At 45.9% G+C, this 23088-nt stretch overlaps 1 protein-coding gene and 1 long non-coding RNA gene across 3 annotated transcripts in view; one reads left to right on the top strand and one right to left on the bottom strand.

Moving 5' to 3' along the window:
* The window catches only part of Svep1 (sushi, von Willebrand factor type A, EGF and pentraxin domain containing 1), a 172629-nt gene that overhangs the window by 127877 nt on the left and 21664 nt on the right, over window positions 1-23088 (bottom strand). For both annotated transcript variants that reach the window (XM_087897113.1, XM_087897112.1), the window contains exons 2-3: window positions 17785-18040; window positions 14369-14545 (exon numbers count right to left, since the gene is read on the bottom strand). In XM_087897113.1, the coding sequence (XP_087753239.1) occupies window positions 14369-14545; window positions 17785-18040 (433 nt within the window). The remainder of the gene's footprint in view (window positions 1-14368; window positions 14546-17784; window positions 18041-23088) is intronic.
* On the top strand, window positions 1807-22589 carry LOC148119537 (uncharacterized). The gene is made up of 4 exons (XR_015735090.1): window positions 1807-1910; window positions 2389-2486; window positions 3565-3618; window positions 21965-22589. It is a non-coding gene; the product is annotated as an uncharacterized LOC148119537 (long non-coding RNA).

The raw sequence follows: 23088 nt of genomic DNA, 5'->3' as shown, positions 1-23088 counted from the left end.
TAAATTAAGGTAGGAAGGGTACACTGTGGCTCACCAGTCTAGATTTCAGTCCGCCATAATGGGGAAGCTTCAGTCACAGGAGTTTGAGGTCCCTCATCACACTGCAGCCACAGTCAAGAAGCATGGACAGCGGATGAATGTCACTCAGCTCCCTTTCTCCACCATGGTGTCCAGGATCCCAATGAGGGAATGGCACTACCCACTAGGCATGTCCAGAGGCCTGGCACCTACACAATTCAGATTCTGTAAAGTTGACAATTAACGCTACCAATCACAGTGTGTTTAATGGATATGCAAGAGGAGTTCAAGAGAATATCCAGAGAAAAATTCCAAATTACATCTATAATAGAGCTCTCAGAAGAATGAACCTAGAGCCAAAGAACTATGTCAGGTCTGGGATGAGGGGATCTTACATTCCACAAAGCCCCTGAGACTATTTTTACTTTCAAGAACAGATGGTCTTTAAGACCCCATTTTCCTCCTCTCTGACTTCAGTTATAAAACTGTATTGTCAAACAAGAGCAGAGACAATGGAGGCAACCTGTGTCCTGGACCCCTTTGCTTCCAGGGAAGGACAAACATGTGTCTGTTACATTTACAAATTTCTAGCCCTTGTCTAAAGACTTTCTACAAATTGTAAGGTGGCCTCAGGCATCAGGGGAGAACATTAGAATTCTTTTTTCCCCCTGCTTTGGACAAACTGTGAACGAGTCCATTTTTCTTTATCATTTTCTGTTTTCTAAGCTCTTTGACATACAAGGAAACTGAGGCAGAAATATGAGGACCTAAGTACAGAGCAATAACTTCCTTGAAGGACAATGACCACACAAACCATGCCGGGACTGCAAGTGAGAGAGAGAGCGTTAGGTTGCTAGGCAGAAACCAGCAAGCTAGAAGATCACTGGGGGTGGAGCCTGTCTCGTATCAGCTCTGGACCCCAACTCCTGTGTACCTGACAACATACTGATTTAAAGAAGAATAAATATTGCAATTTAACCTCCTTGGTAATTGAAGTACCGTTAATGTATGAAAATAAGAAGAAGGTGAAACTGATTCTCCTTAGAATTTGAAACATCACAGGGAAGGACGGGGCTGGATCCCAGAGAGGTAGGGAGGTAGAGGCAGGGGGCTTTGTTAGGGACCCTGAAAGGAAGGCTGCTTGCTCCTGGTAGAGCACAAACTATTTTTTTTTTGTAGATTTGTTTAATTCTATTGAATCTGTTCTACTACATAATTTTGGGTCAAAAGCATGGGGTCTGAGTCATATCTCAAGCCCTTGGAACTCATATCACTTTCAACTGCTAAAAAGGTTCTAAGATTATTACGCACCCGGAGGCTTTCTGAAAATAGGCCTGTCTGTCATCAGAATAGGAAAATACTTCCTCAAGGAAGTTGTCTGTTCCTGAAACTTTAGAAAATATTGATAAGCCGGTCTAAACATGGAGGAGAGCACAGAGGCCTCTCTGCCCACTGTCCATTCTTCTTCCATCAAAGTGCTTTTCTCTTCAGTGTCTCTCTGGCCAATCTCCACTCTGACCCTTGAGAACATTTTCGTGCACAAAGATCTCTCTGGCCATTGTCTCTCCACACCCCCTCTCCCCCCGTGACAGTGCTCCCCTCCCTGTTGGTCTCAGCACTGAGTGTGAACTCCACTTCCTAGAGGGCAATGGTGCTAAAAAAACAAAAAAGTGTCTTGAAATCATTAGAACCGTTTCCTCTTTCGCAAAATAGGAAAACGAGTAGGCAAAGACGCGGCGAGTGGCGAGTGGCGCGTGGACGTGGCACGGATCATTCCCAGAGCCTCCACGTTCGCATACCTCCTAACAGACACGCCTGAGAAACTACCCGAAAGCAGCTCTCCGCAACTGTCTGTAGATGCTCTCAAGGGACACTGAGGCAGACTGCTCGAGGTGTGGAGTTTATAAGTATCAGCAGTGTGGTGGTTTCAATGAGAAACATTCTCTATAGGCTTATGTGTTCTCCGTGCCCAGCTGACGATACTGTTTGGGACTGTTGTGGAGCCTGGGTTGGGCTTGGATGGTTTAAAGTCTTGCCATGCTTGCTGCTCTCTCTCTCTCTCTCTCTCTCTCTCTCTCTCTCTCTCTCTCTCTCTCTCTGTGTGTGTGTGTGTGTGTGTGTCTGTCTGTCTCTGTGTGTCTATTTCTCTGTCTCTCTCTGTCTCTCTCTCTGTCTCTCTCTCTGTCTCTGTCTCTCTCTCTCTCTCTCTCCTTCCTGAGTCTGGATGGAAATGCAGTGTGCCAGCTTCCTGCTCCCACCACCGTGCCATACTTCCCTCACCATTACAGACTCTACGCCCCCTGAACTTTAGTCCAAATCACCCCTCCTTAAATTGCTTCTGGTCTTATCATTTATCATTTATCACAACAGGAAAGCAACTGATACAAATGCCTAGGGATGGGACCGCCCACAGAGAGCTGGGCCCTGCTATGCCAATGAAGAAAAGACCTCCACAGACATGCCTACAGGTTAGTTAGATGGAAGCAACTCCTGACCCGAGGTTCCCTCTCTCCAGATACAGCAAGTTATCAACTGAAGGTACCTATGAGAGTGCTCGCAAGAAACTCACCCTAAGCATCAAGGCACTTCTCTCACATGGAGACTTCCTGTGGTCCTTTCCTTCATAGTATAGACATTACTCTTCGCTGCCTGGCTCCCTGCTCTATCAAAGGACATTCCATAGTCACCTTTACAAAACTGAGCTTAAGGGTGAACCCACTCACTGTTTGCCAGTCCCTTCCTTCCCTGTTACCATAGTGGATGACCACTTGCAAACCCTCTAAAAACCATTAACCAAGGCCCCTGGAAGGTGCCCCCCTCCCCATCAGGACTTACCTGGCAAGCACGACACAAACAGGCAGCCTAGTGGTACTCCTAGTAAACCCCCTGGTGCCTTCTCAGAGATTGAGAACATGGTGCCAATAAGGACACAGTACTAGCTCCTTTTCCAAGTCAAATGATTTCCATTTTCCCAATTCCAGTGAAGTTGAAAAGGGACCCAGAGGAATTACCAGCTGATAAGCCATTAATTGCAGCTTTTTTAGAAATGACAGATAACTGCTGTCACCTTTGGCATGTAAGTTGGAAGGAACTCCACGAATTCAGACCCAGCGACATAACACATCTTGTATCAGGCCTGGCAGGAATGAAGGTATTCCACAGAGACACTTGGGTCTCAGTCAGATCATCGGGCTATTAAAACAGTAGGCACCAGGGAGATGGGAATTCACCCAGGAATCTCAGATTGGGAGAAAGGGAAGGTGCCAGCCAGAGCAGAAACTTGTTTTCCCCCTGAAAGAGATTTTACATAATTTTAACAACTTGTTAGATTGCCATGTGGGATAAGACCGAAGCCCCGGTAATGATGAGTCTATGGTGTACTGGACCATGCGTTGGCTATGACTGCTCGGATGTGCACAGCCTTGGCCCTCTGTTGAAACTTTGATCTCACTTCAGGACCTAAGGACAGACTCATGGGCTTTGTTGGGTCCCTTTGACCCTCTTCCCTTTTCTGCTTTCTACTTCCAATTCTGCTTTTTTTGCTAGCTTATTGAGAACTGTGGCTGAACCTGGCTCGGGGCACTGACTGGGACTCCAAAGGTCAGTAACAAACTCTTCTAAGCCCCAATTATATATTTATATGAAGGACATTTTCAAGACTAAAGTCCATTAAGATTTTCTTTCAGAGAAATGAAGTTCATGTTATACTTTTAAAAATAAAACATCGAGTAGTAAAAAAACAAAATCCACGTGAACATTCATCATCAACCTCAATAAGGGATGAATTTCTACCAATATCCTTATAATCAAAATGTATATATGGAAAATCATGTGCAAACAGTAGTGACAATTCAGCCAAGCAACAATTATTGTTAGAGAATATTTAAAATTAAATTTTAATGTGTATTCACCGTATTTAAAAAAATATCCCCGGGGTCACACAAAGAGACACATAAACAAAGAGAAAGCAACTGGGCAAGGTGATTTACTTTTCCAAAAAGATGCACAGCAGTCCCAACCAGGCGAGCCAGCACTTGGATGAGGGGTGGAACATTTAGTTTGTATCCTACTGCAGGGCAGTGACTGTGTTTCACCCCACTGCTGGGGTCCCAACTTCAGAATCTAGCAGGTGGGAAGGGCAGAGTCTAGTTGGACCAGTGTCCTGGAGTTGGTCAAACAGACAGATACGTGCACAGGGTTTCAAAGATGGTTCATGGAACACTGACCATCTTCAAGAGAAAAAAAAAAAAAACAGTCGGTCTTCACAATAATTTTGGTGGCGGGGAAGAACAACGCTGTACTAGTAGGAAGACTTGAGACACAAGCATTAGAAGCATGTGGGAGAGCTGTAAGAGAACTGAGAAAGAAAAAAGGCAAGATTTCTGCGCTTAAAAATGTGCTTGCTCGCAGATGAATGTGCTGAGCCATCGAAGCAGCTCTTTGGAGGCTGCTTTTGCCGGGAAGCCCCAAGTCCCCTGGGTAACTAAGAGCCCTGTGGAAGCCTGCCATTGGTGCCCTCACTCTGGGTCTGTCACCTCCTTTGCTGTGGCTGAAAGATAAAGACGTTGTCTTAAAGCCTCCCTCTGGAGTCCCCGGCTTCCTCCCAGGCTTGACAGGCTCCAGGGCAGTTCCCAGGAGACTCAGACTGTGGCCTGGAGCAGAAATAATCATTTTAGGAGAACCTTCTTGTTTCCCCAAAGCATGAGGACTCCCCCACCTTACAGGGCTGGAGTGGAGACAATGAGCCAGGGGACCACACCTGGGCCATGATTGTTAATTATGCACACTTCTCGTTCCCTCTCAGTTCTTCCTCTGCCTCAACCTAATGCTCCCATCAGTACTCTGAATATGGATGGATTCAGGTCCCAGTGAGTCCCTTAATCCATCCCTACATATACTACAGACAACCAAACAACTCTTTGCTTTTGAGCATTATGCCAAGGCCTGGGATGGTCCTCTAGAACCTCTGTTGAGAGAATCGAACTTTCTATACTGTTTAAATTTCAATAGCTGTGTTTGAGAGTGATGCAATATCTGTTTTAAAACACCAAGACGCTGGAATCAAGCAGGGCTCCACAGGTTTTCGATATTTTGACCCATGATCTACACGGTCTGGCAGCATAGGTTAGCAGATTTTCAATGCTTCGCTTTGTCCTCTTGTCATTGTGGATGGAAAGAGCTGCGGGCAGTAGGGCAGGGGAAAGGAAGTGATGTTTTGCAACAAAGCAGAATTCTTGGTGGCAATTCTTTGCTTGAAATCTTTAGACTGTTGGATATATTCCAACAGTCTACAGAGTCAAGCACATTGTCATTAGCGTCTTATGATAGATACACCCTGTTGGCAGTGGTTTGACTGAGAATGTCCTTGTAGACTCATGCATTACACCTGGCTGTCAGTTGGTGGCGCTGTTTGCAGAGGTTAGGTATTTTTATTTTCCTGGAAGGTACTGCCTGCTATAAGCTTGTCGCTGGGGAACCGACTTTGAGGTTTTAGAGCTTTGCCTGGTCGTTCGAGGTTTTAGAGCTTTGCCTGGTCGTTCCATGTCCCCCCCCCCCGCCACACACACACACACACACACACACACACACACACACACACACACACACACACACTTCCTGTGTATGGCTAAAGATAGGATCTCCTGCTTCTGCCACTGATTGCCTTGTCTCGTCAAGCCCGCACTGCGAACTCTCTCTGGAACCACAAACCAAAGTAAGTTAATTCTTCCGTAAGATACTTTTGGTCATGGTATTTCATCTCAGCAACAGAAAGGGAACTAGTACACACTAATGTATGCTCATGGTCTAACTATAGCATAGTGGTTTCCAGATTGACTGGAAAATGCCCTCAGGGCTGATCACTCACCTCGCTGAGTGGAAACCAGAGGAAACCAGCCTGCTCTAGGCAGCAGGTACAAACTTCTCCTCTGAGCTGACAGGAAGCCGTGTCCCCGTACCAGCAATGTTCCCTCATAAAGCACAAAGAGGAATTCACTGCACACATTCCTTACACCTTATAAATCTATCACTAGGTACCGCTGGGGAGGTGGGAGGAGGGAACAGCGAAGTTCTCCTTGGAGGACAAGATTTCCCAATGTTTTTGTTTCCATGCAAGAATTTCTAGAATTCGTTGTCCTCTCTTTCCAAAGGAATGACCTAATATTTATATAGGCATGCGTGCATGCACGTGTGTGCATGTGTGTGTGTGTGTGTGTGTGTTTGTGTGCAGAGCAGGGGTGGGAAGTTGCATGCATTTAGGTACATGTATAATGAGATATTCCTATATAAATATTTGTACATTTCTATTTCTGTATGGTGTCCTCCTTTGTGGAAATGTAATATAGTTAGAACTTTGCTCAGGTTAGGTAGGGGCCTCATCCTTGGCCCGTATGGAGGTACAATTTCACCTGGTTCATTCCACACTCACTGAAATAGTCAGTCTCTGGAAGAAGTACTGTCCTCAAGATGCCTAATGGTCCTGTACTCCACGTCTCTTGCTCCTCTCCTGGGGAACCCAGGACAGCTGCAACCACTCAGATTTACAAGCGTTCCCTGGCCTCTTCAAACTGATTTGATGATCTATCCATCTTAAAATGGGCCACTCTAGCAAATCAGTTGGACACTGCATTTAATTTGTTGTTGGCAAGGGTCAAGCAAATATAAATGTTTTCCTTCCAAATATATCAACCACACTGTAACAAAACGTGTTGTGCCACATGCTTTTGGCTGAAGGATTTGGCAAGGCAGACATGAAAAAAATACAGTTGTCTGAGGTTTCAGCTGTGAGTTTTGTCTATGTTTTTACCCATTTCCCTTTTCCAGGACATTTTCTTCTTTTTTAAAGCCGGATATTGAACTCCGTGAGGCTTTGGACATGTTCGATGTTATAATGAGTCTTATTTTTTTATTCGATGGGATTTATAATCACCATGGAAACAAACCTCCGGGGATGTCTGTGACAGAGTTTCTGGGCTGGGTAAATTGAGGTAGAGAGACCCCACACACACACACACACATGCAGAGTGCAGTATTTTATGAACTGAGGTCCTGGCTGAATAAACAGCGAGAGTGAGCAAGCACAGGGTCTGTCACTCTGTCTCCTGACGGCGGATGCCCTGTGCCTTTGGTTCCTGCTGCTGTGGAACTGATGGACCAAATCTATTCAAGCCAGAGGAGGAAATAACCCATTCCTCCTTGAAGTTGCTGTTTTTGCTGCCGTATTGTTTGTTTGTTTTGTTCCGGCAATGTGAAAAGTGACTAGTGCCTTAGGTAAGCACTCTAAGCCATTTTCTGTTGAACTTTTATTTCGTGGTCTGAAGGAAAGTAGGTGGAAATACAGGACATAGCAGGAAGCCACTGCCCATCAGTGTGATGAAGCAGAAACAAAGACAATAGCTACCCATGCTGGGGAAAGGAGCCAGAAGCCAAAGTGTGGGGCTGAGACATGAGATAGCATAGAGTTCCGAGGACAGTGTAAGCATTTTGACGTTTAGCCAAAGGTGAAAGAGGCCTCTAAGCATGAAAATCCCTTATACAATGCTGTGGAGTTTCAGCTTATTCTGGAAAGGGACCATAGTTTAATACGCTAAGCAGGAGTGTGTGGTGTGCTGGCTTGGATCTATATACCTCATTCTGTTCTTTTTCGTTCTGGTACTTGGTTGAACCATATGAATCTGCTATTTTGTGAGTTGAGAAGGCCAGATAATGATAATATTATTGGGAATAAATTAACTTAAAATTAATGTTACATATTTCTATTGCACCAATCTTGCGATATAGCTTAGGCTGGCTTTGAACCCACGATCCTCCTTCCCTAGCCTGCAAGTGTTAAGATTACAAGCATGTGACATTATGTACACCTTGACACTATGTTTTCAATTTGAGTATATTTTTTAAATGTCTATCATTATGGTTAGACAAGAGATACTGGAGCCAGATAACTTGCTAACACCTCGGCTCTAATAGCTATGTTTCTATGTATGCCCAAGCGATTTGACCTCGTAGCCTTTCAGAGAGTTAAGTGAGTTGATATAGACCAATGTTTGGAAAGGTGTCTCTCATCTAGTTCTTATTACTGAATATTGTTATCAGTCACTATGTTGTCACTTCCATCACCACCATTGCCATCAACAGTATGACAGTCCAGATGCCTGTTGAGGGTCAAGAACAAGACATTAGACCGGCAATAGAGTTAGAAATGGAAGAAATAGTCTCAACTAATTTCACAGTCTATGCACACACACTTTGTGTATGTTCATATCTATACATGCTTCCACATAGATCTCTATATATCAATATAAACCTATATACATAGACATACATGTGCCTCTGTGTGTGTGTGTGTGTGTGTGTGTGTGTGTGTGTGTGTGTGTGTGCGTGCGTGCACGTGCGCACGAGATGGTTAATATTATCATCCGGACAGGATCTAGAATCACTCTAGAGACAAATCTCTGGGCACGTCTGTGAGGGAGATTCTACATTAGGTTAGTTGAAGTGGGAGGAGCCACCCTATATATGGGCTGCAGCCTTCCATAGACTGAAGTCCTATGGGAAAAGCAAGCTGAAGCCCTGGCATTCATCTCTCATGTCTTCCTGAATGAAAGTGGAATGTGCTCACACCTCTGGAGATGTGACTTCCTCACCATGATGGACTGTACTTTCAAACAGTGAGCGAAATCAAACCCTTCCTCACTTAAGGTGGCTGGCCAGGTGTACTGTCACAGCAACGAGGAAGTAACTAATATAGTGTGCACTATAGTGTTCATCCATGCATGTGTGCACGAGCACACATGGCCATAATTAAGCTCATTTTGCAGAAAAAGAAAAACTAAATCAGAAGAGATTAACTTGTCCAAAGTCTCATCTTTTGGTAGAGGGGAACTGACTTCACGAGTTCCCGAGGAATGCTGACTTTTTTCTAACCAGACTTTGCAGAAATGGAGCTTCCTTTGACCTGACAGTAATTAGCAGAGATTTAGCTTAAACCAGATCTTTCTAAATTTTTAAATATTTTGAGCAAAGTTCCACGTCTCTGGTCTCAGAAAAGCAAGATGCACAAGAGGTTATTTTCAAAGACTGGGAAAAAATGCAACCAGACAGCTTAGAAGTGATAGAGAACTTGAGAGAACCATCCTGGCTTGATTTCTATGCCCTACCGATGGCTAGGGTGTCAACCTGATCAAGTTCTCATCTTGCCAAGGCCTCAATTTCCTCTTGCAAAATGAGAGGTTTAAAATAGATCATCTCTAAGGTTGCTTCTGACTCTGAAGAAGTAACTGGCTTCCAAAAGGCAGAGTTTCTGTGAGGACATACATTGGGCTTTCTAACAGAATGGACATTGGCATCTTCTCCCTTGAATAGAGTGAGCCTCGTTCCTCTTACTAGGGTGTGTTAGCCTTCCCTAGAGCCTTACTCCTTACCATGTGTTAGTATCTAGGCATGTGTACCGGCCTGCTCTTTGGGTCCAGACAGAATACGTCCACCCTCAGCTGCAGCCACTAAGAGAACCTCCTGTGCACATTCACTACGTTCCCTTTTAAAAGGTGGTCCTTGGCCACCTCCCATTTCTCTCTCTCTCCCTCCCTCCCTCCCTCCCTCCTTCCCTCCCTCCCTCCTTCCCTCTCTCTCTCTCTCTCTCTTTCTCTCTCTCTCTCTCTCTCTCTCTCTCTTTCTCTCCCCCTACGTTTCTCTTCTGCCACTCTTGTCCTCAGGGACCACTCTCTGCCTCCCTCTCTGCCCTCTTCTCTGTCCCTTCTTTCTCCTCTTGCAATACAATTCCAACATGAGCCCTGTTGCACGGTGTGACTCCTTCCTGCTGTTTCTTTTTTAAATTATAATGTTGGCTCCCCCACAGGGAAAGACTCTCCTTCTGCTTCCTCTTGCCCACAGGTGGTCTGAGGTATGCTGGGACCCTGGAACCCAGTCCACATAGAGAGCCTTGCTTCTCCAGACCACTGGGTCCCTCCATTCAACAGCAGCATGATTGATGAGTCCCTTCCCCTTCGCTGTTTCCCGCGAAGGAGGACTTGTCTCTTGAGTGTGGTTTCTCACTTTTTAGCCTCATGAAGCCCTGGTACCAGGCAATCACGCCTCTCAGAGCCCTTAGCCCCTGCCTTTTGCATAATGGCATACTGGTAGACTGTGCCTTTCTCGTTTTTTGGACCCTTGGGTCTTTAGGGCTTTGCCCTTCGGCCCCGTTCCTTGAATGACAAATCACCAAGCGGCTTGTGCCTTTCTCGCTTGATCCTCACTTGCTAAAAGCCTTTGGATCTTGTTCTACCTCACTCATGGGGAAGTTCCTGGCCTTTATATCCTGATAGTCTATGGGAACTTTGTAACATTCTGCCAGCGATCCCTATAGATGGAAGGAAGTATCACCTTTTCACTCTTCTGCCTTTTCCCTCCCCCAATAAACCTCTTACATTCATTCTGTTGCATGAGGCATGTTTGCTCAGTGGCAGAGCTCACCGAAAGGTAATCACTTCACACTGGGACCCTACCCACCTGTCCCACAGATCTGCTCCCTTGCACCTGCAACAAATCTGCTTTCTCCTCCACTGGCAATTTCGCCTTCCAATCAGTATGGGCAATTGGGTCTCTGACAGGGCTACCCACCTCTGACTATTCTCCTGGATGTGAGGCTGCGTTTCTCGAGCACAATCCTCCCCTCCCCTTCTGACTTTCTCAAAGTCCTGGTACCAGGCAACTGTGAATCTCTCAGGCTCAGAGCCATTGGCTGCTGCTCTGTGTTTGACAAATCACGGAACAGCCTGTGTCCTCTTAAAATCGACCCTCCCTGAATTCCTCAAGCACTAGGAATCACAGACTCTCAGGTCTTACTTCGTCTCCTCACTCATAGGAACTGTGTCATGGTTTAGACTTCTTCCTTTTCATTGGGATTTTTTTTTTTTTGGAGCCCCACTGACCATTCCTAATCAGCTATCGCTGCAGGACTACCAGCTGTTGGCCACAGAGTTGGCGGCGCAAGACTACCAAACACGTGTGGGTGGTGAGAACCAACAGCACCCCAGAAGTGCTAACTCTGTAAACAATCCTCAGTAAACAACCACCTGTGTTTTCTGGTTGACTGGGTAGAAAGTGGGTGTTCAGGTGAGGCTGTGGTGACGGGAAAGGGTCAGGTGCTTTGAGCCCTAAGGAGTCGACTTGGATCCAGCTCAAACGGCATTTTTGCCAGGTCCAAGTGGCACCTGATGGTTCCACAGAGACTGTACAGTGAAGCGAAACAGCCAGATACTCAAGGACATGGCCAGCATCCCAGCTTTCTCAGCTCTCCCAAAGACGAATGACGCCCCTCATGTCAGTAGGAAGTAGTCTCGAGAACATGGTGTCCTCATCCCCACCTTACCTACTACCCCTTTCTAACTTCTCATCTTTTATAATAAATAAAAAGAAGGAAGGTTAGTATTCAGGCATCTGTACTGGCCAGCCCTTGGGGTCCTAACAGGCTACAACCTCAGCTGCAGTCACTAAGAGCAGCTCCTGTGCACATTCAGTAAGTTCCTTTTTAATCCCCTCTCCTTCCCTCTCTCTCTCCTTCTCTCCCTCCCTCCCTCCCTCTCCTGCTCTTGTCCCCAGGGACCAGTCTCTGACCCCCATCTCGGCCCCTTTCTCTGCCTCTTTTCTCTCCTCTTCCTATGTGAACTCTGTCGCATGGTGTGACCCCTCCCTGCCCTTTCTTTTTTTAAATTATCACACCACAGGCGTTTGTATTTGGCGGCACCAATTACAGTTTGTAACTACAAACTGACCTGCCTAGTTAGGGTGCAGATCCAAAGGCAGTGAGCATGGATGTGGGTTCCTTGGCTGCCCCACGACATTTGTTCTAAATAGATTCTAAAAGGCACTCTGTGCTCTTGAGTTTTCAGTACTGGCTACTACACACCTAATACTTCTCCCTGCCCTTTGGGGAGACACGTCTTACATGGTGTCTTTCGTGCTGTAGGAAGCACGCTGTTGATTTTCTCTCGGTTTATTTTCTCTTGGGCCAGAGCAGTCAGCCACAAGTGCTCCCCTCCAGCTGGGCAAAGTCACAGTGTGTATCTTCACGTTCTAATATCACTTCCTCCATCTCCTAAAGACAGCAGCTGAAGATGACGGTGTGCATATTCACACCAGTGTAACCCCATCTGACTTCGGGCTTGCCTGTCAGAAAGCATCAAATGGAGGCTTGCTAATTCAGGACACTGTGTGGAGAACTAAGCCTTCTGTGCGTCATCTTGGCTGGAAGGAACAACAGAAGGGCCTCCGATCCCCTTTGTTGACGCTCCAATGGCATCCAACCTCCTACATGTTGTGGATGGTTATTCCTTTCAGTATTTAGTCTCCAGTGGGGACAGAGGGTTGTGAACTGCCCCCCTCTTTGTTCTTGCAGCTTATTCTTTGGGATGCAAAATTCCAGTCCCCTCGAAGCAACGGGGACTGTGGCCACTAGTGACTGATGCGGCCAGGCAGTCACACGGTGAAGACAGCAGTCTGTTGGCAGGGAACAGTGCAGTCTAGGACCACACGGAAGGCAGACATGCTGACCACACAGCATCAAGCAAAGAAAATAAGATTTTCCGCCTCTGTTTGGTAGGTTAGGACGGGAGGAATGAGGGAAGCAGTGCTGCAGAAAGTGCCAAGCTGTTGATGAGAGTGTGGGAAGATTTGAGAGAAGGGAAAAAAAAATCAAGAGGAGGCTCTGTGCCAGGTAGGAGGCCATTGGGTTGACCTCTCTTTCCTTTCTGTTTAAATGGGGAAGCCTGCTGGGTGGGGTGGGAATGGGGCCAAGAGAGTAGCAGATCTGCTGGGTGAACATGGATGGTCAGATCTGGCAAGGATGTGTTGGCCATCTGGCCTCAGAGCCGGGGAGGCAGGAGATACAAAGAGGAGTAAGAATAAAAGAGAGTTAGACAATGACACAAAGGCAGTGTCCTGCAAGGAGGGAAGGAGAAAGAGCAAAAGAAGAATAGCAGGTACAGAGGGGGTGTTCTGTGTGTCTATGATGCAGCTCACCCCTCCCAGCCAATCACCAGAGCAAAATAATATTACACGCAATAAAAAAAAGAAAACCAGGGGTGACCTTGTAGCACAGAGGAAAGCAGAGCTCTGATCCTATGTGGTCCTGGTGGGAATTGAGTTCCATGGGGACACAGTTTTCCAAATAACAAGTCATAGAAATCTGAAAGCTACTGTTTTAGATTAAAATCAGTATAAGCAAGGACACAACCCTATACAGAAGAACTATAGACTATTTCTTAATATTAATTACACCTCAAATACATTGCAGCGCACAAGAAACCAGAGGACATTTCATTATTGAGTGTTAAGGTCTTTTTAGAACACGTGGAGAAGTAAAATTACAAATGTCATTGGAATGAGTTCTGTTTCAGGGATGGCACATTCAGAACCCATTCGTTTCCTTTCGTGGAGTCTTGTGACAAGCTAAGACACCTAAAACACCATAGTGTGTATGCTGCTGGCTTTGTGATAATCTGACAAGTGTTTGTAGACCAGAGGCCTGTTATAGAATCATCTTTTTGTACTCTGTGAAGATGTGTCTTTGCCAAGGTGCCTTCTGATTGGTTCAGTGAAACAGATGACTGACCCATAGCTAGACAGGAGGTTTGGTGGGGTAGCAAGACACAAATGATGCTGGGAAGAAGGATAGAGTCTCATAGTCATGAGCAGAGGTAGACAGAAGCAAGATAAATGTGTCATGTTGAAAGAATGTACCATCATGTGGCAGAGGGTAGATAAGAGATATGGGTTAATTTAAAATGTAAGAGTTAACTAGTCATAAGCCTGAGCTACTGGCCAAGCATTTATAGTTAATAATAAGTCTCTGCATGGTTATTTGGGAACTGGTTAGTGGGGAAGAAAAACTCCACCCACAGGGACCAGAATCCCACTGACTTTGATCTAATAGACAGAGGCATATTTTAGCTTCAGACACCTAGAAGACAGAGTGACTACAGATAACAGACCTCAATTATCCCTCCACATTCTGGGGCCTTGCAAGCTTTCATTCTTCATCCTCCAAGCCTGCCACCACCCACTTCCCCAACAAGTTCAGGATAGCCTGGTGGAGTATGAGAAGCCTCATATAAGACAGACTCCTATGTCTGAAAAGATTTTAGAATCAGTCCACAGTCAACGAACGCCAAAACATCTCAGAGAACCCACTCAAGATCCTAACCACCTTGTAGCTGATGACAGAATATCTAAGACCAAAGGAGTTACCCAGTAGACTCAAGAGCAACCAGAACCACTTCCGAAACCATCGAGTTGCAGGCTCATTTGTTACACGGCAACCGGTGACTGATACAGACAGACCCAAATGGAGACTTACCTGTGCATTCATACTGCAGACCTTTCCCGTAATAGCCCTTCTCACAGATGCATTCAAATTGACCTGTGTGTGTCCCACATTTGCAACTGGCCATTCGGTCACAGCAGTCTTTTCCAGCTTCACAGAGATACGCGCAGTGGGCCATATCCTCTTGGATAAAGCTCCCAGAAGGGAGATCTGCCAGGAACATATGATATCAGGCGATCAAAACAAATCAACAACTGGCTGTTACATTGTCTAGTCATTACAGACCAAGAGCAAACTGGAGAAAATAGCTTTTCTAACCTGTCTGCTTTGCCCGGTTCCCTACCTCCCTTCACCCACATATGAATGTGTGCTGTTTGCAGGAACACACTCTGGGGGTTAGCGTTGGCCAGTTCAGTTACTTCATTCTGGGATCTCATCCTAAGTGCTCGAGGCCACGCAGGGTCAGGCAGAAATGAAGCCCTGCGGAGTGGAATGTCCAGCTGCCGCAGGTAATTAACACACTCGGTCCTTCTGGTCATTCCCCTGGCTTCCCAGAGCAGCGTTCCCTGACCTCTGGCTGAGGTCAGGCGGCAGTAGCCAGACTTCCCAAATCCTGTTGAAGTTAGAAACAAAACCACAATCCTGACCACTGAGTAAGGATGCTGTGGGCGACCGACTCTAGAATAAACAGCATCACAACTGTAGTCATTTGATTCCAGAGCATCACCGCATAAGTTAAATAACACAACCATAATCCAGTCTGCCTCTTAGTTTTAAGCATAGGAACATATGTTATGTAGAAAGAGACAATTCTGAGTATTTGCGCCAAGAGATGAAAGAAAGCATGGCAGGAATCTCTGTGCAGAGTCATGCAGAAACAGACTTGAGGCAGGGTTAAGGCCGCAGATGACTGAGCCAGGATGGATGGCCTCGAATGGAGCAAGCAGTCGGTAAGCATCTCCAGCTAAAGAAGTTAAGAAATCTCTGCCTGAATTCCAGTGCTAGGGTCAGGCTGCTCAGTCCAGATACAGGGATGGGCCCCTAGGAAGAATGCAAGTGGGTGACTGTTGGCAAAGCAGACAGTCTGCAGTTGAAGATCTGGGAAGGAGATGAGAGATGGCCTCGAATACAAACTATCTGACTTTCTGTTAAGTCTGTACTGTAACTGGGGGCAAAAATGAGGGGAAGGCTCAGTCTCGAGGAAAGGAGCTCAAAATCAGGGCACCACATTAAAAGCCCAACCTGGAGACCACACAATGGGCGAAAGGTTTTGCACAGTAGTCCCGGGAGTTAGCTCTGAGAAACTGGACCAGAGGTCTGTTGGCCACAGAAGACCTTAGGGAGCAAGGAAAGCCTGGCTACTAGAGGTGGTGCAGTAGCTTTCGGGCCCAGAGGAGGAGTAAGAGGGAACATACTGTAACCTGGACCGCTGTGAGTGTTCGGAGCGTGGAGGCGAGGACATCAGACTCGCCCCTGAGGCCGTTACATCTTTTCGGTAAAAGCAGAAATTCTTCTGGAGAGTCAACCAAAGTGTGACACACTCTAGGAGTGAGTTTAGTGTCGTGAGTGTGGCGCCGTCTAAGTCCAGTGTGACAGTAAAACAACCTTTTCCTTGAAAGCCCTGTCTGCTCTTATTTCTTCTTCTTATAACTCTCTTTAGGGCAGAGTCTCTGGTCCCATAAGACAGAGTGACAACTGGGCTAGAGAGTCACTTGATATATCATGTATAGATCACAGCATCCATAACTTCATACTCACATCTAACAACACCCACCATCCCCAACTCTAATCTCCCTGCTCCCCCAGATAGCATGCCACTTTCTCTAAGAGAGGAGAAGCAAAGGAAGGTACCAGTTACTTCCAGTCACGGGCTAGATCCTGCTGCCTTGGTACAATGCAGAGATTTCATTCCCTTGAGAAAACCATGGTACAGATTATTACATAATCCCTATTTTGAAAGACGAGAATGTTAAGGCCCAGACTTGATTGCCTGAAGCAATTAAAAACAAATGGCTCACTGTCATTTATATTTAATAAGCAATTGATAGCGGGAAAAGTAGTTATTGAGCCTTTAAGCATTCCATCGCTAATTTTTATTTTTATTGCATTTATATAGTATACGTGTATGTGGGCATACATTGGTCCCCTCTTTTCACCACGTGGGTCCTGGGGGTCAAACTCAGGTTGTCCGCCTTCGCAGCAAGCACCGTTTACCCAATGTTCCACCTTGCGGGCCTCGTCTGCAATTCTCCAGCAACATTTTGTGCCTTAACCTGCTTGACCCCCATAGCAAGCCTGTGAAGTACTACTCTATTGACCAGAAACCTAAGAAGGGCCAAAAGACAAATAATTTGCCCCCAGATCATTCTCTTAGTAGATGATGAAACTGGGATCCAAATGCAAGAATTGTGAAATTTTTATGACCTAGCTCTTAAAAATTAAGCTTCAGTTATAGGCCTAGCATTTAAATGTGAGCCCTATTTTCCTTCCCATGCTCACCCCCTCCCCACTTCCAAGCCCTCCTCTAAGTCCCTCTCCTTCTTCTAGGATTCTTATCCCCAATAAGCTTAGCTAGACCCCCCACCCCTACCCAGAGAGTCTAATCGTTTTTACTAGATTCACAGCAATAGCCTGATAGCCTGCTGGAAACCCTTCTCTTGGAACTACACTAGGGCTAACCTGCTTGTCGGTTTGTTTGCTTTTTGAGCCTCACAGCGTGCTTCGAATCTATTGCTATGATTCCCACTCTATGTCAGAGTTTTCACTTGAGTACCTGCCAGGATCATGCCCAATTTGGCCCATGGCTAAGTCTCCTGTCAACTCCTCACAGTTCACATTCTCTTCTCCTGGCTCACATTACAGCCGGCGAGCTCATCTAACGGAGAACTGTATGGCTAACCATCCTTCTATGTGGTGTGTCGCATGCATGCATTTGCCAATTTTTCTCCCCCTTGAAGACCGACGCTCTTATGACAAAAGCCATTTATCTCCAAGCTGTCAGGGGAAGAAGTGTGCGTTAAGTGTTTAGCGTCCTATCTTCCTATTTCTGGAAACATTCTGATGAGATTCAGGGCTCATGCCTCAGAATGTTTACTTCATCTGTCCAGATAGCTGTAAAGGCGAGCTCAGTCAAGGCTTCCCACTCTGTGTGTGGCCTCCAAACACACCTCAATTCATCCCATGGATCTAGGTGGGGATGTATGGATATTCTAGGCAAGATGCATCACAGCTGTTAAGAAACAAGGCAAAACAAGATTCCTGCCAGGTCAGCATGCCATCTCCGGGCAATTCAGAGGATTCCGTGACACCCAAAGCGCTCCTGAGCCTCACGCTCCGCCAAGAGCAACGCGAGAGCTTGAAATCACTCTTCTTCACGCAAGAAGAGAGAGAGAAAATAACAAATGAAAACAACATTTCAAGGTGCCTGTAATGCTATTAGCTTCCATTACCTTCATGCAATGCCCTGCGAGCAAGAGCCTCAAATTCTTCAAAACTGTGGAGCAGGTAGCAGTGTTCCTCCTTTGGGGCGGAAGCCATGTCGTTCAGTTCCCGGATATTTCCCTGCCAAATCCCAAACGTGAAGATCTCCACTCCAAAGTCCCGCAGGGATGCTGCAACGGGTCTAGGGTCTCCGCCGTTGGAATAGCCATCGGTGATGAGAAATATGACTTTGGTGGCGTTCTCTCTAGAGTGACGAAGGATTTGCTGTAAGGACACAGGGAAGATCCGAGCGTGAGTGGCGCCGGCCCCTCTGCTTCCTTTCCCAGCTGAGGCAGGGCCTGAGAAACACCAGTCAGTGAGAGAAAACCAGGAACACAGACTGGGATCGGCTCTGGCCTCACAGACGCTAAATGAGCCTCAATAGCATGTAAAAAGTGTCGTGGTCATCGTCATCGTTATAATCACGGCTCCATGATCCTCAATACTACTGAACTGGCCAATGAGGAACAAGGATTTACAGAATAACATTGACTCAATAACTACCCCTTCTTGTGGCGCTAATCTTCTCTCAGGTCTCCTCCAGACCTGGAAACATGAACCAACCCGAGTTCTAAGCATCTGCATTGCACCTTTCTCTCCATCTAAACCACCCCCAGCCTCACTAGAAAAATTTATCGGAAAGTGTCTTTTTCAGGGCTTCTGATGGCTGACCTCCTGCCTATATTTGTTTTTCCACAACTCCTTCAAAAATGTAGAATTAATCCGATGCTTCATCTTTCTGGACCACCCAGGATTTGCATGAAATCAGCAGGTTTTGGCAGCACCCTATCTTCATGGGAAAACACGGCTCCGCCAACCCTGACATCTGAGCTTTATTGTTTTAGGACAGGTCATTCTGTTTTATGATGTGTGTAACTCCTTCACCATGGACAGAAGCAAAGGGACGCTTTTAACACTCCATTGCCAGAGATGCTTTATCAAACCTCAAAGGTAACAGAGCTCCAGGGGTGGATCTAGCCTTGTCATGCAATTGTCTATTGAGACTTTTCTTTAGAATTGCGTGGGAAAGATGAGGAAGAGGCAGGATACATTTTCTAGCAAGATCTGAGAAGGCAGCCTGGTTTATCTGGCAATAATGGGAGAGCCACTACCTGTTTTCTAGAAAGTGGACCAGAATAGCAACAATTATACCCTAGATTTTCTCAAAATTAAAATAAGATATGCTCTGAAAAATAAGTTCGATTTTAATTATTTTAGGGAGCAGACTCATGAGTCAGGATAGATTTTTTTTTCAGATTATAAGACCGATCTCCATGTAAAGGAAAGTCTATTACTAGATACTCAACGGATGCTGCTTATAATTGAATTATTCTTATGTAAACTTTGCTATTGTAAGCTGCAACTAAAGCTGCCAAACCCGAATTTAAAGAAAATCAAATTGCAAATGACACCAGAAACCATTAGAAGGGCCAGCAGTTTGAGAAGAAGTGTTTAACTCTGTCCCCACACATCCTAAGGATCAAGCCCGGTGATGTAAGCTAGGTCAGATGGGAGCCACGAAGACGGGCACATAAGGCTGGGCGTGGGACAGAACAAGACACACAGTGTTAACAGACATTACTCAATCAACAGCCTTCATGGGCTTGGTTCTTAGAGTTTAGAAAGCTGTCCCTTTGGTGAAGGACAAGTGGATGAAGGCATGCCAAGAGTGAGGTTGTCTAATCCCCAGACAAGAATCTCTGGTGGGTGATGGGGAAGGCTAGAGAAAGGAGATGTTCTCCTCTTCTGTGAGCCTCTGAGTCTGTACCAATCTCTCTCCACACCCATCGAATCACAGAAAAGCTGACAGATGGACATCCCATGAGGCACGGAGAGTCACATATCCTCTTCCACTTGGATATTCAGGAGGGTGATGTGACCATGCATGAGGCCATTGTACAACTCAGAAGACAGAAGTGCAGAGACCTGAGGAGGGACCATTCCCCGGGCGGCTTTGCAGAAAGATGAGAAATTCTATTCACGACTCAGTTTTCAAAAGTGAAGTACTGGAAACTTCTAGTTTTGAGTTTCTTGGATGCCCACAGATGGCCTTGTTGCCTCATCAGGTGGAAATGGATGAAAGAAAAAGTCCTGGGCTGGGAGTAGAGTGCGTGGCTAGTATGAGTCACACCTGGACTCCATCCCCAATATAATGCTGAAGAAATGTCCACAGAATGTGAGTCTATTCAGCATCAGTAAGATGGAGTTTTAAAAACCATCACCAGCTTGTAAGAAAATGTTGTTTTTTTTTTTTTCCCCAACACACAGTTTCTCATCCCAATGGGTCCTCGTGGTCCCTTGGGCTTGGGCGGTGAGTAGAGAGTCTCACTGGGACCTCTGCATCTCCGCGCATTTCCAGGATGAGAGATGAGAGGCAGGGAGGAGAGGAGAAGGTGACTCTGCTGCACAGCTCGAGGGTGGTCAGAGTGGCAGCCGGGCATCTCGAGGGTAAGGGCGGTTTCGGTTGGAAGTGAGATCCTCTGAGGGCAGGTTATTTAAACTCCTCGGCAGCTGAGCCAGACAGCAATCCCAGTCTATGGCTACCAGTAAGGAGCAGCTCCGCCTTCGCTCAGGAGAAAGCCTCAGCGATTGCTACCTCCTCACCCCAAACCTGCTCAATATTCTGTGCATTACACTGAAATTCTTATTTATAAAATTCTTAAGTACACTTAGAATTTTGCTGTGCTTTAGTGAACAGCAGAGACTACCTCCATTTTTATTCAACTTGAGAATGATTTCCCCCACTCTATTCCCTAATTGAGCCTCTCCTTTCTGTTTTATTCTTGTCTGTCCTTGGTTAGTGCCACAGAACTTGAGGTGCTATTGGTTTATAGTCTTTTTTATAACTGGAAAGGAAATTTTAACCATCTTTTTTTCTTTTTTTAAGTATTTGTGGTTAGACTTAAAGGTTTCTTTTGTCAGCTGAGCTCAAGAATCAGCTCATGAAATTCTTCTCTAAATTCTGTTTGACCCAGCAATTTCACTTCTAGGAATCTACCCAGACACACACACACACACACACACACACACACACACACACACACGCGCGCACACAGGCATGCATGCACACACGCACACAATCAAGGACCAAGCCCAGTAGAAATGAGCTGGCTGCAGTCTCTAAATACCATTGCCCAGTAGAAGGTGCCAGCAATTTGTGAAGAAAGTGTTTGGTTTCTGTCCGAGGGCAGGAAATGTACAACACAGGCTGGGGCTTCTCATGACAGAAGACAGAGAAACCTAAGAACTAGCATGGACCAGTCCAAGAAACCAGGGGCAGCTGCGGAGTCGCCCCCCCACCTCCCCCGCACAGCAGCAAGGGGCAGCTTGGGTGCGGACAAAGATGAGAAACTGGATGGACTTAAGTACCTCAAGTTTATACTTACGGGGGGTGTTTACATTTGTAGTATGTATACATTAAAGGGGGAAGTCGTACAAGCACAAACAATAATTGGAATGGACCGAAACATCCATATGAACACACACTCAACTCAGTCCTCTTTCTGGGGGAAAGCCCAATTGTCTGTTTGCGATGACATGAGGCAATTTGTAAAATCCAATTTTTCCATGTTTGGAGGGCAAGCCTTCATTCCAGCCCTCCAGGAGGCAGACGGTTGGGTCTGCCTCATCTTTGCTATTCACCATGAGCAAAGATCGAGACAGACGCTCTCTCTTTCTAGTTCCACCCGGAAGCCACAATCGCACCTCCACAGACACTCCATCGTGCTCATGGTCACTCTGAATGGCCAGCTGATGAGGCATGGCTGCTAGCTGTGAGCAAGACATGACAAACAAGAGCACAATGACGAAGAGGGAAAGGGAGAAGAGGAGGTTTTCTTTTTCACTGTGGTCCTTTTGATCATGCTATCAAGAGCAGTGTATGTGTGAAGTATGTGCTCATAAACATTTGTTCAGTGAACCGAGTGGGTAAACTCTCGGATGCTGGAACGAGTTGGTCCTGAATAAGTAGTAGGAATGTGAGTGTGTAAACGTGTAATATTTGTACAAAAATTACTCTACGAGGAGTTGGAGAGAGGGAATAGGGGGTGGGTATGGTCAATAAACACTGTATAAATGTGTGAATGTTTCAAAGACTAACAAATACTTAAAATAATCCTTAAAATTTAATTTTCTTTTTGTGCCTTCCAGAATGAACAAATCCTTTCCTGGAATGTTAGCCTCAGTTGACCCCAATGCCTTTCCCTCAGGTCTGAGTGGACTTCGGCACATCCTTCTCACAGTTACTGCTCATCAGACACACAGACCGTAAGCTGGCTGGGAGGCAGAGCGATGGTTCAATGGTTAAGAGCATTGGTTGCTGTTGCAGAGGATCCAGGCTTAGTTCTCATCACCCGCACGGTTGCTCAAAATCATCCATAACTCCAGTTCCAGGGAATCTGATACCCTCTTCTGACCTCCATGGACACCGGGAACAGATGAAAATCAAACACTTGTGTACACTAAGAAAAATAAATAAATCTAAAACAAACAAAATACTCACAAAACCTTAAGCTGGGATTCTGCCATTTTCTCTTGCAGAGGCATTGGTAGGTATTTCCAGGAGCCATTAGCTCTGTTGGCAAGTCAGTACATGAAACTGAAGACAGCAAGAATAATGGCAGGACGAGCGGTCCAGGCAAAGAGTTACACAAGAGCTAGGCCTGGAATGTGCTTTAAAGATGGACGAGGGAGGGTACATTACTGAAAATGATCTACAGCTCTCCCCATCTACTTATCCCATTATTCTTGAATTAAAACATGATTCAATAAAACACTTTTCATACCAAGCCTTCAGAGCCAAACGAGTCTGTGGTAATGGCCATGGAATGTGGTAGAAGCTTGGCATTTTTCTTTTGTGTTTCTGAAATAGTTTACATCATCTGCTACATATCGGGGGGCGGAGGGGGGGACACATCCAGAATGCTGAATGAGACAAAGAATTTGCTGCCAAAGAAAAACTGGACATGGATTCTGTATGGCAAAAGGTTATCGCCATCTGCATTGTATCAAGCCTCTGATTTGCTAGTATAAACAGCTGGCAAGGAAACAGGCTTCCTGCGTCCAGCAAGAGTCGTCAGAATGATAAAAATGCAGGATTGTGCAATTCAGGTTTAACAGGGAGATCCATCACCCTCACACAAGCGCCCACTGGTGCCCCTACCCAAAGCTTTTTCCCCCCTCCAAAGAGCGGCTGCAAAAATGCTATGGAAACACAAGGAGGTGACAGGAAAAGTAGACAGCACTTTCTCCTGAACCCCAGTTGTTAAATACAG

Source organism: Myodes glareolus, chromosome 16 (genome assembly GCF_982192425.1).
Source record: "Myodes glareolus chromosome 16, mMyoGla1.1, whole genome shotgun sequence".
In the NCBI taxonomy this organism is placed as follows: domain Eukaryota; kingdom Metazoa; phylum Chordata; class Mammalia; order Rodentia; family Cricetidae; genus Myodes; species Myodes glareolus.
This window is presented reverse-complemented; position numbering and strand designations above follow the sequence as displayed.